This window comes from Neltuma alba, unplaced genomic scaffold (genome assembly GCF_004799145.2).
Source record: "Neltuma alba isolate B1F8T4 unplaced genomic scaffold, ASM479914v2 tig00007583_pilon, whole genome shotgun sequence".
NCBI lineage: Eukaryota > Viridiplantae > Streptophyta > Magnoliopsida > Fabales > Fabaceae > Neltuma > Neltuma alba.
Window position 1 is genome coordinate 44,945 of NW_021634821.1, and position 13,735 is coordinate 58,679.

Here is a 13,735-nt window from a genome sequence, read left to right on the forward strand (position 1 = left end):
TAGAAAATTCCAAACCATATAACTTGGCCAGTACAATTAGCACACTGACTCCCAGCTCTAGGCATCTCAACAACACTCGAATCTGCCAGTTTCTGTCCCATAATGTATCATTTGTACACCCTCCAATCCTGTAATTATTATAGGGTTGATTTTAATCTTATCGTTATACTTCCAAGTGCTAGACATTGGCTAGCTCTGTCGCAGGAGCAAACTCCTTTTCAAGCTTCATGACCCAGGCTTCGGTTGATCTCCAAGGGAAGAAGAAGATTCAGCTCCTCATGATTGTAGGTGTGGCTTTAGTAGACCCTGAAATTTGTTTTGCCCTTGACGAACCAGTGCGAACGGAAAGTTTGGCGGAGAAAGCGAGAAAATCCAAAAATGAGAGACAGAAAAAATGAAAAGCGAGAGTCAATTGGTGTGCACGTCTCTTCCCACACCCTTTGAAAATTTTCTAATATGCCATATCCCCCATCTGGTCTCATCTTCCTCTTAAATTTTTAACTTCAATAATTCTTGATCAGAGAAAAGAACTACCCACGTATCCTGCCACTTGACTCTTCACTACTTCTTTCTTTTCGTTGCAAGAGTACTCCACGTGTACATGCAAATTGAATCCAGCTGGCCAGTACATTTTCATCAATACTTTCCTTCAAAACTCATCGTTTCACTTGCTTTTTAGTTTTTCCCCCCCGCCCCCTTTAAAATTTCCAGCTATAATATGTCTAAAAGTGCAATTAAAGACTTCCGTCCGACACATTTCTCAAACTATTTCCAGCTTCTCGGTTCTCACCTCTCCCTCCAACCGGAATCTGGCGGACAGGTCAACCCCCCACCTTCATCAATAATTCTGCAATCCTGCTTATCACGGAACAGAACAGGGATCTGAGATAATCACGTTATCACGGAAGGTCCTTGCTGGACCTCCACCTGCGACGACGCGGCGAAGTTGGTGGAAGACGGGGAAGAAGCCGGCTGTAATGAACACCCTTCAGTGGTAAGTAAAGTGACAGAGATCCACAAAATAAGAGAAGGCATAGATGAGTTAATTCCTCAGATTCGACAACTGAAAGTAATAAGCCATAGGCTACAGGTCTTAATAACACTGAAACGCTACTCTCAAAACCAGAAATAGCAGAGTCATAGAAGGGAAGAAATACAGAGGAAGGAAGAAGCATACAAACAGAGAAAATTTGATTTGCCCAAAAACTGCCTCCCCCAATGACTTAACCAGCTAAATATTTGCATGGCACGCACCACCTTGTCCTGTTCTGCTCTGCTTTGCTGCCAGCTGTGCTTCTTGCTCTGCATCAATATCGTCCTTATGCTTTTTGTCCAGTTCCACTCAGCCCTATTTTCCCTTGGAGTATTCTCATTAGTCAATCAGCAATTGGCCTTCCTTCTTCATTGATCATGACACCGACCTCCGGCGCAAATTCTGACCTCCTATTCTCTTTGAATCTTGGCCTTTCGCTCTTAATCCTATTAAGTAATAACCGCATCTCTTAATCTGCTTTGGCTTTCTGCAATTTTCGGCGACCGACAGCCATCTCCTCTCCACAGTCGAGCTTCCTCCTTCCTGCGAGCTTTCTTCAGCCGTCTGTTCATGCACTCTTGTGGTTTCTTTGTTCTTGTTTCCGTAGGATTCCTTATCTTTGATTTCGATTTGGGTTTTCTTCCGTTTATGTTATTCAATTTCTCTCTGCACGGCTCTGTACTTACGTTATTCAATTTCTGGACTGCAAACCTCCCTCCCTCCTTTAAGATGCTCATCAAATTCCAACCGTATAAATTTAAGGTGGAAGGCTAAGATTTAAACTTCTAATTTTTTTCCTGAAAAATATTTGCTTAACAGTTATATAATTCAAAACAAATGTAATCTTTTAATCGTACGATTTTCAAAAAATAATTTTTTTATTTAAAAATCATAAGTTGAGAATTTTAAATCTATACTATTAAAACTGAAATTTTTATGTAAGCAATTAAAATTCTTATGAAATTTTCAAATAGTTTTTTCCTATTCCATCGTTATTATTGGTATTCTTGCGATGTGGACTGATGCATCAAACTTTTCTGCTAACAGCATTTATGCTTTGGGGTTTATATATCTGTTACCATGGGTACTAACAGGATATTGACAACCTCATGGAAAGATATTCTCTGATCTCACTCGGGCTTTCATTAATTTAAATATCTCTCTCACTTGAGGAATGCATGTTTTTAAGATATCGATGATAAACCATATCTTAGTTAATGACTTATTAGCTCTGTGCATCTGCAGATATGAAACTAGTGGAACAACACGGTTAAAAGGGTGCTTTAGGTAAGGTGGTGGCAAGGGCTGGACAACTTGCTGGTACGAAAATTGGAGAAAATTTTTATTTGCTATGTCAAACTTGACAGTGAAGGTGCGTTCTGATCTCTCACAACATGATCGTCTAGTCTGTAATGTTTGAATCTTTTAGTGGGCATACACATACACGGGTGAGGAAAAGCTAAAAAATTCTTAACCTATGTGGGTTCTGGTTAATGCAGGGGATTGTATGCGATTGAGAGAACCCGTCCATCTAACAAACAGATAGGACTGACTTGATTGACCAAACACAAGAGGAAGAGAGAGAGATGTCAACTTTTATGACAAGTTCCATAGTGCAGGACAACACCTCAATGTTGTGGCGCACATGGTCGCTTATTATATTCCCCATCTTCCTTGTTCTGCTATTCAAATGGTATTCCAAATCTACAACCAGCAAAACCTCACTCCCTTCCCCACCGAAATTCCCAATCATAGGAAATCTCCATCAACTAGGTTTGTACCCTCATCGTGCTCTCCATTCTTTGGCTCAAAAGTATGGTCCTTTGATGCTTCTTCATTTTGGGGAAAAGCCAGTACTTGTAGTCTCTTCTGCAGATGCTGCTCGTGATGTAATGAAAACCCATGATCTTGTATTTGCAAATAGACCCCAGGGTAAAATGAATCACATACTGTTATATGGCCGTAAGGACATCGCATCTTCTCCGTATGGAGAATACTGGAGGCAGATGAGGAGCATAAGTGTGCTGCATCTTCTGAGCAACAAAATGGTTCAATCCGTTCGTGGTGTGAGAGAGGAAGAAATTGCCATAATGATGGAAAAGATCAAGCACGATTCTTCTACGAACATGTAGGTGAATTTGAGTGAGTTATTTGCATCAATTACGAACGATGTGACTTGCAGGGTGGCTTTGGGGAGGAAATATGGTGAGGAAAGTGGAAGAAACTTCATGGAAATTTTGATGAAGTTTGGAGAGTTACTGGGTACATTTGTGGTTGGGGACTATATACCCTGGCTTGACTGGCTTGGTAATGTGAATGGTTTATATGCTAAAGCACGTAAAGTGGCTAACCAATTGGATCAATTTTTGGAGCAAGTAGTTGCAGAGCACATGATTCGTCCAAAAGAAGCTGGGGAAACTGAAGGCCATGAAGATTTTGTGGACGTCTTGCTTTCGATTCAAAGAACAAACTCCACAGGATTTCCCATTGACATGACTGCCATAAAGGCCTTGATCCTGGTAAGAAAACTACTCTTAGCTTACAATATATGTCATATATCTCTGTTATTATGATGTCGTAAATTGACAAATTCAACCCAGCTAACTGATCTTCCTTGTTAATCTCTTCTCATTGAGACTTGTCAATATGAATATGATTCTGCAGGACATGTTTGCTGCAGGGACTGACACGTCATTTACAGCTTTAGAATGGGCAATGGCAGAATTATTAAGGCATCCAGATATCATGAAAAAATTGCAGAATGAGGTTAGAAATGTGGGGAGAAAGAGATCAGATATGGTAACAAAAGAGGACATAGATCACATGCCTTACTTAAAGGCAGTTTTGAAAGAAACACTTCGCTTACATCCCCCAATTCCCTTACTAGTCCCTCGAGAAAGCATGCAAGATGTGAAAATTCAAGGCCATGACATCAAATCTAGGACACAAGTAATTGTGAATGGTTGGGCAATAGCAAGAGATCCTGTGTATTGGGACAATCCTCAAGAGTTCGAGCCAGAGAGGTTCTTAAATAGTTCGATAGATTATAAAGGACGTGACTTTCAGCTGATCCCATTTGGAGCAGGAAGAAGGGGGTGTCCTGGAATAGAGTTTGCAATGGCCATTGTTGAGCTTGTGATGGCAAACATTGTCTTCCAATTTGATTGGGCTTTACCTAATGGAGAAACTGCAGAGGCCTTAGATATGTCTGAAATAGCCGGTCTTTCAGTGCATAGAAAGTTGCCTCTTATTGCAGATCCATCATCTTATATCGAAAGTAGCATAATATGAGCTAGTCAAGGCTCGAGACCTCACCCCCCTCCGTGTCTTCCTTTTTTTTTTCCCCCCCTTCTTAATATTTAGCACATGCCTCCTTTATAAAAGTAAAATCTGTTTATGGTAATAAGGTATGTTTTTGAACTTATCATTTTCATTTACGTTGCTCTGTATTTAGAAATGCACTGAAGTTCATCTTCACAATTCAAATGTATCAAATAGATGTTATGTATATGCTGTAAGTAAAATTGACAGGTCATTTAAATTTAAAAGAGAGAAAAATTAATACTACTTCTTGTCCTAATTATAAGAGCCAGTTGACTAATTTGAGGAGATGAAGGAAGTAAATTGAGTTAGTTATTTGTCCTAAATAAGTACTGTCTTTCTTAAAATATCCTTACTAATCAAGTGTATTGACTAGAATTATTATTGTTAGAAAGGTAATTTTGGAAAAAAATGTATAAATATGAGAGACAAAGTGGATTGGGGTTTTATATTTAGGACCAAAATAAAAACCAAATAGGATCTTATATTAAGGAGTGGAGGTAATATAATTTGATTGTTGAGTTATACTTGATCAAGCGGTTGACGTGCGCACTAGTGCTGGTTGGTCGCCCACCATAGCAGGAATATCGCAATCATTGACAAAATAAAATGATCCTCAAGAAAAAAAGGAAACCTTTTTGGTGAGAAGTTTCATAACAAAAACGATAATATTTACTCGCCGCCAGGTCTAATTTAATTTGTTATGATTCAATGGGTTAGTTGATAAGATTTTGGATAATCTAATACATAATCAAATTAAATTTTCATTAAATATTATTTATTAAAATGTGGCCTCAACCCTAATATCAAAATTAACTAGGATATTTAATTAGATTAAGTTTAAAATATATACTTAATCTTTTAATTTTATATAAAGTTTTAGTTTGGTTTTTTAATTTTAAAAAACATATTTTTAGTCCTTTAACTCTAAAATCATTAGGCTTAACTTATGATTTTTTAATAAAACATTGTTTTTAATATATTAACATTTGAGAACGTTTTATCAACATGTAAGATATCAATATCATTATTATTTTTTGTTAATAACTAAAAGTTTAAAAGACTAAAACTATAATTTGTCCTTTTTTTTGGGTGACAAGTCATGTCAATATTCGCCTTCGAAGTGGCAAACAACCTAGCGTGTAACAGGTTCGACAGGCCATTTCTGTAAACAGGCTGAAATTAATAAAGCCCAATTGATAATGTGCCGAATGCAGGTTTACATTTTCTTTTTAATTATTTAAATTTGAAATTAGTAAAAATAATTACCCTCAGTATCTAATTATAATATAATATTCCCCAATCACTTGGTTAAATTGCGAGAACATCTCTTTCTCGTGTCAATATTAGTTGTTTAGACAAATTTTTAACGAAGATTTAATCACCCACTTAATATTTAATGCGATAACAATTCATTAAAAAGTATTACCTCTGGTTTTTAATATAAGACTTAGTTTATTAATTTAAAAAAATTAAAATTAGTTATTCATAGTAAATAAATATTATCTTTTCTAAAATATATTTATTAATCATATGTGTTTGAATTACAAATTGATAATAACTCCTTAACACATGAAACTACTATTGGGATTATTTTAGGACAAAATAAATAAATATTAGAGATAAAATAAATTTAAATTTTTATTTAAAATCAAATTAAAAATCAAATTAGTTTTTATATTAATCACTGATAAGATAATACATGTATGGCAATTTTTCAAAATTTAATGCTGGAAGATATTGTAGCCATTAGGAAGCAGGATAAAAAGGTAGGAGCCGGGGCCGATCGCAGACGGCCGTTGAAGGGTGTCTTTCTTTTCCTTACCTTTTCCCCCTTCTTTTCTCTTCATTAAATTAAACATTATCATAAAAAATAAAAAGCTCTGCTATATAAAAATTTATTTAAATTAACATTTGTCAAATTAAGTTTCATCCTAACTTATTTTTAAATTAAAATAAGGATAAAATTTAAGCAAGGTAACATAATTTATTATTCAGACGATATATTGAAAAGTTAATTTCAAACAATTTCAATATTAAAAAATCACAAAATAAAAGCTAAAAATTAAAAAAAAATACTCTAAACTATTTTAAAATTAAAAGTCATTTTCTGAAAAGCTATCTCAAACTGACTTTTTAAAATGTAGGAAGTCAATTTTGTTGAATAAAACCTGACGCAAAACATGCACTAAAACGTTTATGGATCGTTGAATTCAATTTTACCCGTATATTCAGATCAAATATATATATATATATATATATATATAATAATATATATAAGAAGCAGCAAGCGGTGGCAGCATAGTGGTGGGGATAGTGGGGAGAGAAATTTCGCGGAAGGACGCTATCACCAAACATCCCTATCTCTATCAAATTCTCAATCACACCCAATTGTTTTTTCAGCAAACTACCCCTTCCACTTCATCGCCCCTGATTCTCCCTCTTCCTTCTCTCTCTCTCTACGTTTCCAGTTCTCTTATGTTCTCCCTCACCTTCCCTGTAAAAGGTATCTACTGTATCCCTTCTTTTGTTTTGTTTGTTTGTTTGTTTTTTTTTTTTGTTTTGGTTTTTCCTTATTCCAATCCAGCCACCCCTTCAAATCTTAAATGTAGTGTTTAGTCATAGCTTCAAACAATGATAAGGGGTGGGGCGGGGCTACTAAACAAATGTCGCTGGATTGAAATTAATGTTAAAATGCAGGTTCTTGGACTTGCTGTCTGGTTTCAGTTGTATTTCATTAAACCATATTCCTGCATGTTTTTCGCGTATTTTTTATGGAAAAAGAGAAATCAGAAATTGTCAGGTTTTGTTTCAAAGTGTAATGTGGCACATCTTTTGCTTTTTCATGGCAGTTCTTCCTGAGAGAATTTAATCAGGTGCAGAATCTCCGTGGAATTTAGAGGGGATGGGTGGATCCATTTCAAAACGGCGTAGTGGGAGGCAACGTTCTTATTCAAGGACTAGTTCACATTCTTGGAGTTACCCTCCGCCTCAATCACCCTACGTGCAACAAAGCCAAGATCATTTGCCTCGTGAATACTACGGGGCTCCATCTCAAACCTACGGTGGTGGTCGTGCACCTGAATCACGAAAGAGATTGGAGAGGAAGTATTCAAAGATAGGTGACAACTACGTTAGCTTGGACCAGGTGGTTTTTCTTTTCACCAAGTTTCGTTTTACGAAGTGGTTTTATGAACTAATGCATTATGAGGCCAGAATAACATTTTCTTTTTTGCGGTACTCTTCTCTCTGACAACCACGATCCAAGTGCATCGCTGTTATACGTCTAAGGAGGCATCATCATCATTATATATGGACGCTTTCATCATAAACATTGTTTAAATTAAGGCACAAATAGTTTCCATTGCTTTGCTGTTTTCCACAACATAATAATTTTAGGTTATTCTGACTGATGGCATAACAGTAGTTGTTGGTATCTTAAGTTCACTGACAATCTGCTGTAATTCTTGATTTTGTCAGGTAACCGAGGCTCTAGCAGCTGCTGGTTTAGAGTCTTCCAATCTAATTGTTGGAATTGACTTCACAAAGAGCAATGAGTGGACAGGTTTTCCTTCATTTGGCTGCTCTCCTTTGTTGTCTTTCTTCTGCAATTTAGATGACAACTGATACTCATAACTCGCCTTTCATCAGGTGCAAGATCATTCCAAAGGAGAAGCCTGCATCATATTGGTCATGACCAAAATCCGTATGAACAAGCAATATCAATAATTGGAAAAACAATGTCTTCCTTTGATGAGGATAACTTAATTCCCTGTTTTGGATTTGGCGATGGTAATTTCAAAATTTCAGTATCTAATGTATCACACTCTTGTGTTTCTTTCCAAGTTATATTATATGTGGTTTACATGTTGGCAGCATCAACCCATGATCAGGAAGTTTTTAGTTTTTATCCGGATGAGAGATTTGTCAAGGATTGAAGAAGTGTTGAGACGGTACCGGGAATTGGTTCCCTGAATTAAAGCTTGCAGGTATTAGAACCTTGGTCATTCCTCATTTCCTTGTTGTTTTTTTTGACGACAGCATCTTGCTTATGGTGTTTTCTGTTCTGCCTACTATGCTTTGACAGGGCCAACATCATTTGCCCCAGTAATTGAAATGGCAATCACCATAGTTGAGCAGAGTGGTGGCCAATACCATGTTTTATTGATAATAGCAGACGGACAGGTAAAACGTTTTTAGATTATGTTAAGTCCCTGTTAATAAAAAGATTAATTGTTTGTATAAGAACTTGCTGAAAGCCTAAAGATGATATTGCTGCAGAATTATCAGTATGGTATGGTCTTGGTTGCCTTGGGGCCTGATTGAAAATTGGAATTGGAAACTTATTTATGTTGAACTAATTGAAGCCCAGGGTTGCTTCAGGTGACAAGAAGTTTTGATACTGAGAGAGGACAGCTAAGCACTCAGGAAAACAAACTGTTGAAGCTATTGTGAAAGCAAGGCAATTATCTGTACATTGCTGTAGTCTTTCAATTGCCCTTTTCGGAATCATATTTCTGAACTTTGTGTTGTTTTCAGTGAATATCCACTGTCAATTATATTAGTTGGAGTTGGAGATGGGCCATGGGACATGATGAAAGAATTTGACGACAACATACCAGCCCGGGCCTTTGATAATTTCCAGGTTTGCATCTCAAGACCAGATTATAAGCTGTCTGTTTTGCTCCTGACATGTCCTTGGTCAATAATGTAAAATCTGTAATTTTGCTTTTCTTTAATCTGTTTGGCGCAGTTTGTGAATTTTACTGAAATAATGTCAAAGAACATGGATCGATCCAGAAAAGAAACAGAATTGCACTTGCTGCGCTAATGGAAATACCCTCTCAGTACCAGGCAACATTGGAACTTAATATACTGGGGTATGCATGTTAAGCCCTTTTTTTTATTTGTTCCGTTCTGTTATTTTTTTTTTTTCTTTTTCTGGGTAAAACTTGCCGTACTTGATGTAACAACTGTTGTAACGCCGTTTAATTTTTGTAATATTTCAACAGTGCTCGTAGAGGGAAAGCGATAGATAGGTTCCTCTCCCCCCGCCTCTGTATGGTGCTGCATCTGTCAACGCCCCAAAAGCTTCCCGTTCAAGCAGTTTTCATCCTAGTGCACCATCTGACAGGCATCATGATACGGGCGCAAATCGTCCTGCAAGTTCTGCTTCTGATAATCATGTACCTTTATTCTACCCACACCTATTTCGCTTAACGATATGGCTTTTCAATGAATTTTGGAACATCCTAAATTATTATGTTGTGTAATCCTGGCAGGATTGTCCAATTTGCCTCTCTGAGCCTAAGAATATGGCCTTGGTTGCGGACATCAGGTAACAGTGCCAGGCAGTTAATTATTTTCTAGGTTTACATTTAGCTTTGTGGTTGAATGCATACATCGGTTACGTGACTCGTCTTCTACTCTACTTAATCGGCAGACTTGCTGCGAGTGTGGACAAGACATGGAGACATGCCCCATTTGCAGGAGTACCATTGATACTCGAATAAGACTTTATTAGACGATACCTCATCTGGAAACCTGTCCATTGTTTTTCAAGTTTATATATTTTGCAAGTTGTCTGTCGATGAAAATGAAGAATGAAGCAGAGGTTTGCTCGCCAGATTCACAGTGTACATATACTGGATATTTATTCGTCCAAGTTTAAGTACATATACTGGATATCTATTCGTCCAAGTTTAAGTTTTACTCTTGCTCAAAATAAAAAAACTCAAGTTCTACTCACATTCCATATGAATGATCCCAATCATCATAACATGACGGCGTTCTGCGTTTCAAATTCGTTGCTGAACCTCGTATTTTTAAAAAAAAAAAAAAAGTCGTTGATGAACCGGGACAGCGATTTTTTTATTAATTAATTCCGTGGTGTTTCGTCAAGTCCATGTTTTATTGATGAACCAGGACAGAGGAATTGCTTTGTATATATATAATTAGATGGCTTAATAGTCAAACCTGCGGCTGTACTAATCTTTGTTGCTTAAGTATGAGAAAGTTAATGAAAAAACCGAGAAAACAAAAGGTAATGCCTTGATACTATAAGCTCGGAATTTTGGCATCAGAAAGATCATCTTTCACGCCCATCCCGTCCGTGCTTACGCGACCCCAACTATGTTGTTATCAAGTATACTCTTATGTGACCTATAAACTCTCCTCACGGCAAGATTCATTACATATATGAGGATGAATTAGCGGACTGATTTTTAGCCTAGTTGATTGCTCAGTTTCAAGAGCATGACTGCTTGTCAATCGGATTCGAACTGAACAGGGGGCTACAAAAGGAGCCTCAAAGTCACTTCCATTTCCATGTTAGTCATTTCTTGCTATAGATGGAGCGTGGCACAACAACCTTCCCTTATTCCAGTACAGTGATGATCTTTATCCTATTTTTGCTCTGTTTTTGGTTTGGAGATGGCGCAACAAGAGTGGTCTCAAGAAACAGGGGAGGGCAATGGCAGCTCCTGCTTAAGAGCACTGGCGTGGTGGGGATGCACATGGCATTAACTCAACGTAACACCGTCGTAATGTTCGATCAAACCGGAGCTGGCCCGTCTGATTACCGGCTTCGGAGACGTTTCAGTGGCGGAAGATGCACCAGAAGAAGCGACGACTTGATGGATTCTGCATGCTATGCTCACTCTGTCGAATATGACGTTGGTGGTAACAGAGTGAGGCCTTTGAAGCTTGTCTCTGATCCTTGGTGTTCCTCTGTTTCATTCCTCAGCAACGGGACACTTTACAAGTTGGTGGATATAATCGCGGAGCCAAGAGAGTCAGAGTGTTTAGACCCTGTAGGGATCGCCAATGTGACTGGACACAGACGAAGAAATCCCTGTCTGATCGGCGATGGTATGCTTCTACTCAGATTCTGCCCGGAAATGACCGAGTCGTCGTGGTTTGGGGGAAAAGGAGCTTTCTCATATGAGTCATCCCAAAAATAGACTCGAGAGAAAAGTCATTTGCTCTTCCATTCTTGCGCCAAACTAATGACAGAAAGTCAGAAGGGAACAACCTCTATCCCTTCCTCCATCTTTCATCAGATGGCAATTTGTTCATTTTCGCTAACCGTGATTCTATCTTATACAACTTGAGACGACACAGAGTGATCAAGACCTTCCCTCGGATCCCAGGAGATGGTTCCAGAAACTACCCGAGCTCAGGCTCATCCGTGATGCTCCCATTACACCACGGAGACAATTTCCAGAAAGTAGAAGTAATGATCTGTGGAGGAGCAGCTTCCGGAGCTTACAGAGCTGCAGACAATGGAAGATTCTTGATGGGTTACGTTCATGTGGAAGAATGGTGATCACAGGGAACAGGCACGTATGGAAAATGGAGAACATGCCCGGGCCACGTCTCCTACATGACATGCTCATCCTCCCAACTGGACAGATTCTGATTATCAATGGAGCTAAAAGTGGTTCTGCAGGGTACGACAATGCAAGAAACGCCTCTCTTCAACCCTACCTCTATGGTCCAGGAAGAAGACGAGGAAAAAGATTCACAGTGGCTCAGTTCTACTACCAAAATAGCCAGAATGTACCACTCTTCAGCGACTCTTCTTCCTGATGGGAGGGTCTTAGTTGCAGGAGGTAACCCTCACAGTAAGTACACATTTCACAATGTGGCCTACCCAACTGAGCTGAGACTACAAGCTTTCGTTCCAAATTACAATGCACAGGAGGTACCATCAATGGAGGCCAAGAAATGTGTCCATTGCATATGGAGGAGGTGGTGGTGATGAAAGCTATGAGATCGAATATGGGAAACAGTTCAGTGTCAGATTTTTTCTTGGAAGGAGGCCGAGCAAGGAGATGGAGTTCAGTGTGTACGCACCGCCATTTACGACGATTCGTTCTCCATGAATCAGAGGTTGCTGAAGCTGAGATGCGTGACCATGAAGAGAGATGGAAGTGGCTGGATTAATGCGGTTGTAGAAGCCCCGCCATCGCCAAATGTTGCTCCTTCTGGTTATTACTTGTTCACCATTGTGAATGCTGGAATCCCCAGCATGTCTCTGTGGGTTCGGTTTATTCATGCCTAGTCTTAATTATCTCTCTGTTTTATTATGATATTTTCTGAGTGAATTGGCTAGTGTAAAATTTCAATATGATAGAGACTACAAGAAAAGCTTATCAGGAAAGTATTTTCTTTTGTTTATGAAATTGTGTGCTTTCATATGCATAACGTCTAAGGACTTTGATTTCTTTCCCTTTTCTTTTATTTGGTCAACTTTATGGTTTTCATTTATTTGCTTAACCAAATAAAAACCCTCCTTCGCTAGGCTTTTAAAAACATGAAGTGCCCAGAATACCTTGAGTTTTGTTAAATTGAAGAAATCATTTTAGTACTTGAGTTTTGTCTGCTACATAAATTCTTATCTACCCAACTTTGAACTGAATTTAAGTGGCTCTAATGCGAACTACATTTGTCCAAATAAATTAATATGGATTCCATTACTTTATGAGAGAGTTAAGAAGGGAAGATAAGTGGGACAAGTTTCCTGAGATTTATTATTATAAAATTTTGATAAAATTGGGAGACAAAAATAAACATGTGTATGAGATTTTTTCCATAATAAAAAAAATTAAATAACCCAAACTTAAAAATTTAATTTGAGGAATTAGAATTGAAGAAATTGGGTTGACCCTATACCAGATGATTGTGAATTATTAGGTTTTCTTAAATGTGAGACGGCGATGAAGCGCATAGCATTTACCAAAAAATTGCAGCAGCTCCAATGGCCTCATTAATTAACTGTACCAAACTAGTTTGCGCATGAATGCGTGTTGCAAGCCAACTTTAAGCCCACAAAGTTGAGTGATTCAGAGGACACCCATGCAAAAGTCCTAAATCCCGTGAAGAGAAAATAATTAAGCAAGCGTGACTTGCCCTTGAAGCTCTGACCGACCATACAGCAATTTCACTGTACGATGACTTCTGGGGTCAAGCTTTCCTACCAGAGGCTGCAAAATGAACAAGAGCTGGACGAAGAATACTAGAAAGAGAGTGAAGAAGGCAAAGGCGTGGCTTAAGTTCAAGGCTCTGGCTGGTAGAAGAAGGCCAAAGGTTCGTGTTCCCAGACTGAAGAGATTCCTCAGAAAAAAGAAGCAAGTTTCTGCGTGCTTCAAGGTCTCATGGCGAAAAGCTCTGCACAGGCTGAAGAATGGGCAGAGTCATCTCAGTGATCTCTTCGGGGGAACTTCCTATTCATGCACTGCAATCCCACTCCTTTCAGTATGAATCATGGCCTTCATAAATCACCACCAACTTATTCTATGGGGAGGATTGTTTAAGCTAATCTGTATCATTTGTATTTAGTAATGCTATTATGTATGGTTCCATATATATATATATATA

At 38.2% G+C, this 13,735-nt stretch overlaps 1 protein-coding gene, 1 long non-coding RNA gene and 2 pseudogenes across 2 annotated transcripts; 3 read left to right on the plus strand and 1 right to left on the minus strand.

Annotated features, from left to right (window-relative positions):
• Positions 1 to 693: 693 nt before the first annotated feature.
• On the minus strand, positions 694 to 1,360 carry LOC114752863 (uncharacterized). Its single transcript, XR_003740911.1, has 2 exons — positions 1,178 to 1,360; positions 694 to 972 (listed from the first exon to the last, which is right to left on the minus strand). It is a non-coding gene; the product is annotated as an uncharacterized LOC114752863 (long non-coding RNA).
• Positions 1,361 to 1,826: 466 nt separating this feature from the next.
• Positions 1,827 to 4,523, plus strand: LOC114752860 (cytochrome P450 71A26-like). The gene is given in 2 exon segments (XM_028941555.1): positions 1,827 to 3,552; positions 3,698 to 4,523. Coding segments are annotated over 2 exon segments (1,560 nt in total). The 5' UTR covers positions 1,827 to 2,619; the 3' UTR covers positions 4,325 to 4,523.
• A 2,264-nt stretch (positions 4,524 to 6,787) lies between these two features.
• Positions 6,788 to 10,102, plus strand: LOC114752862 (E3 ubiquitin-protein ligase RGLG2-like; annotated as a pseudogene).
• A 381-nt stretch (positions 10,103 to 10,483) lies between these two features.
• LOC114752858 (aldehyde oxidase GLOX-like) lies at positions 10,484 to 12,457 on the plus strand (annotated as a pseudogene).
• The last annotated feature ends 1,278 nt before the right edge of the window (positions 12,458 to 13,735 follow it).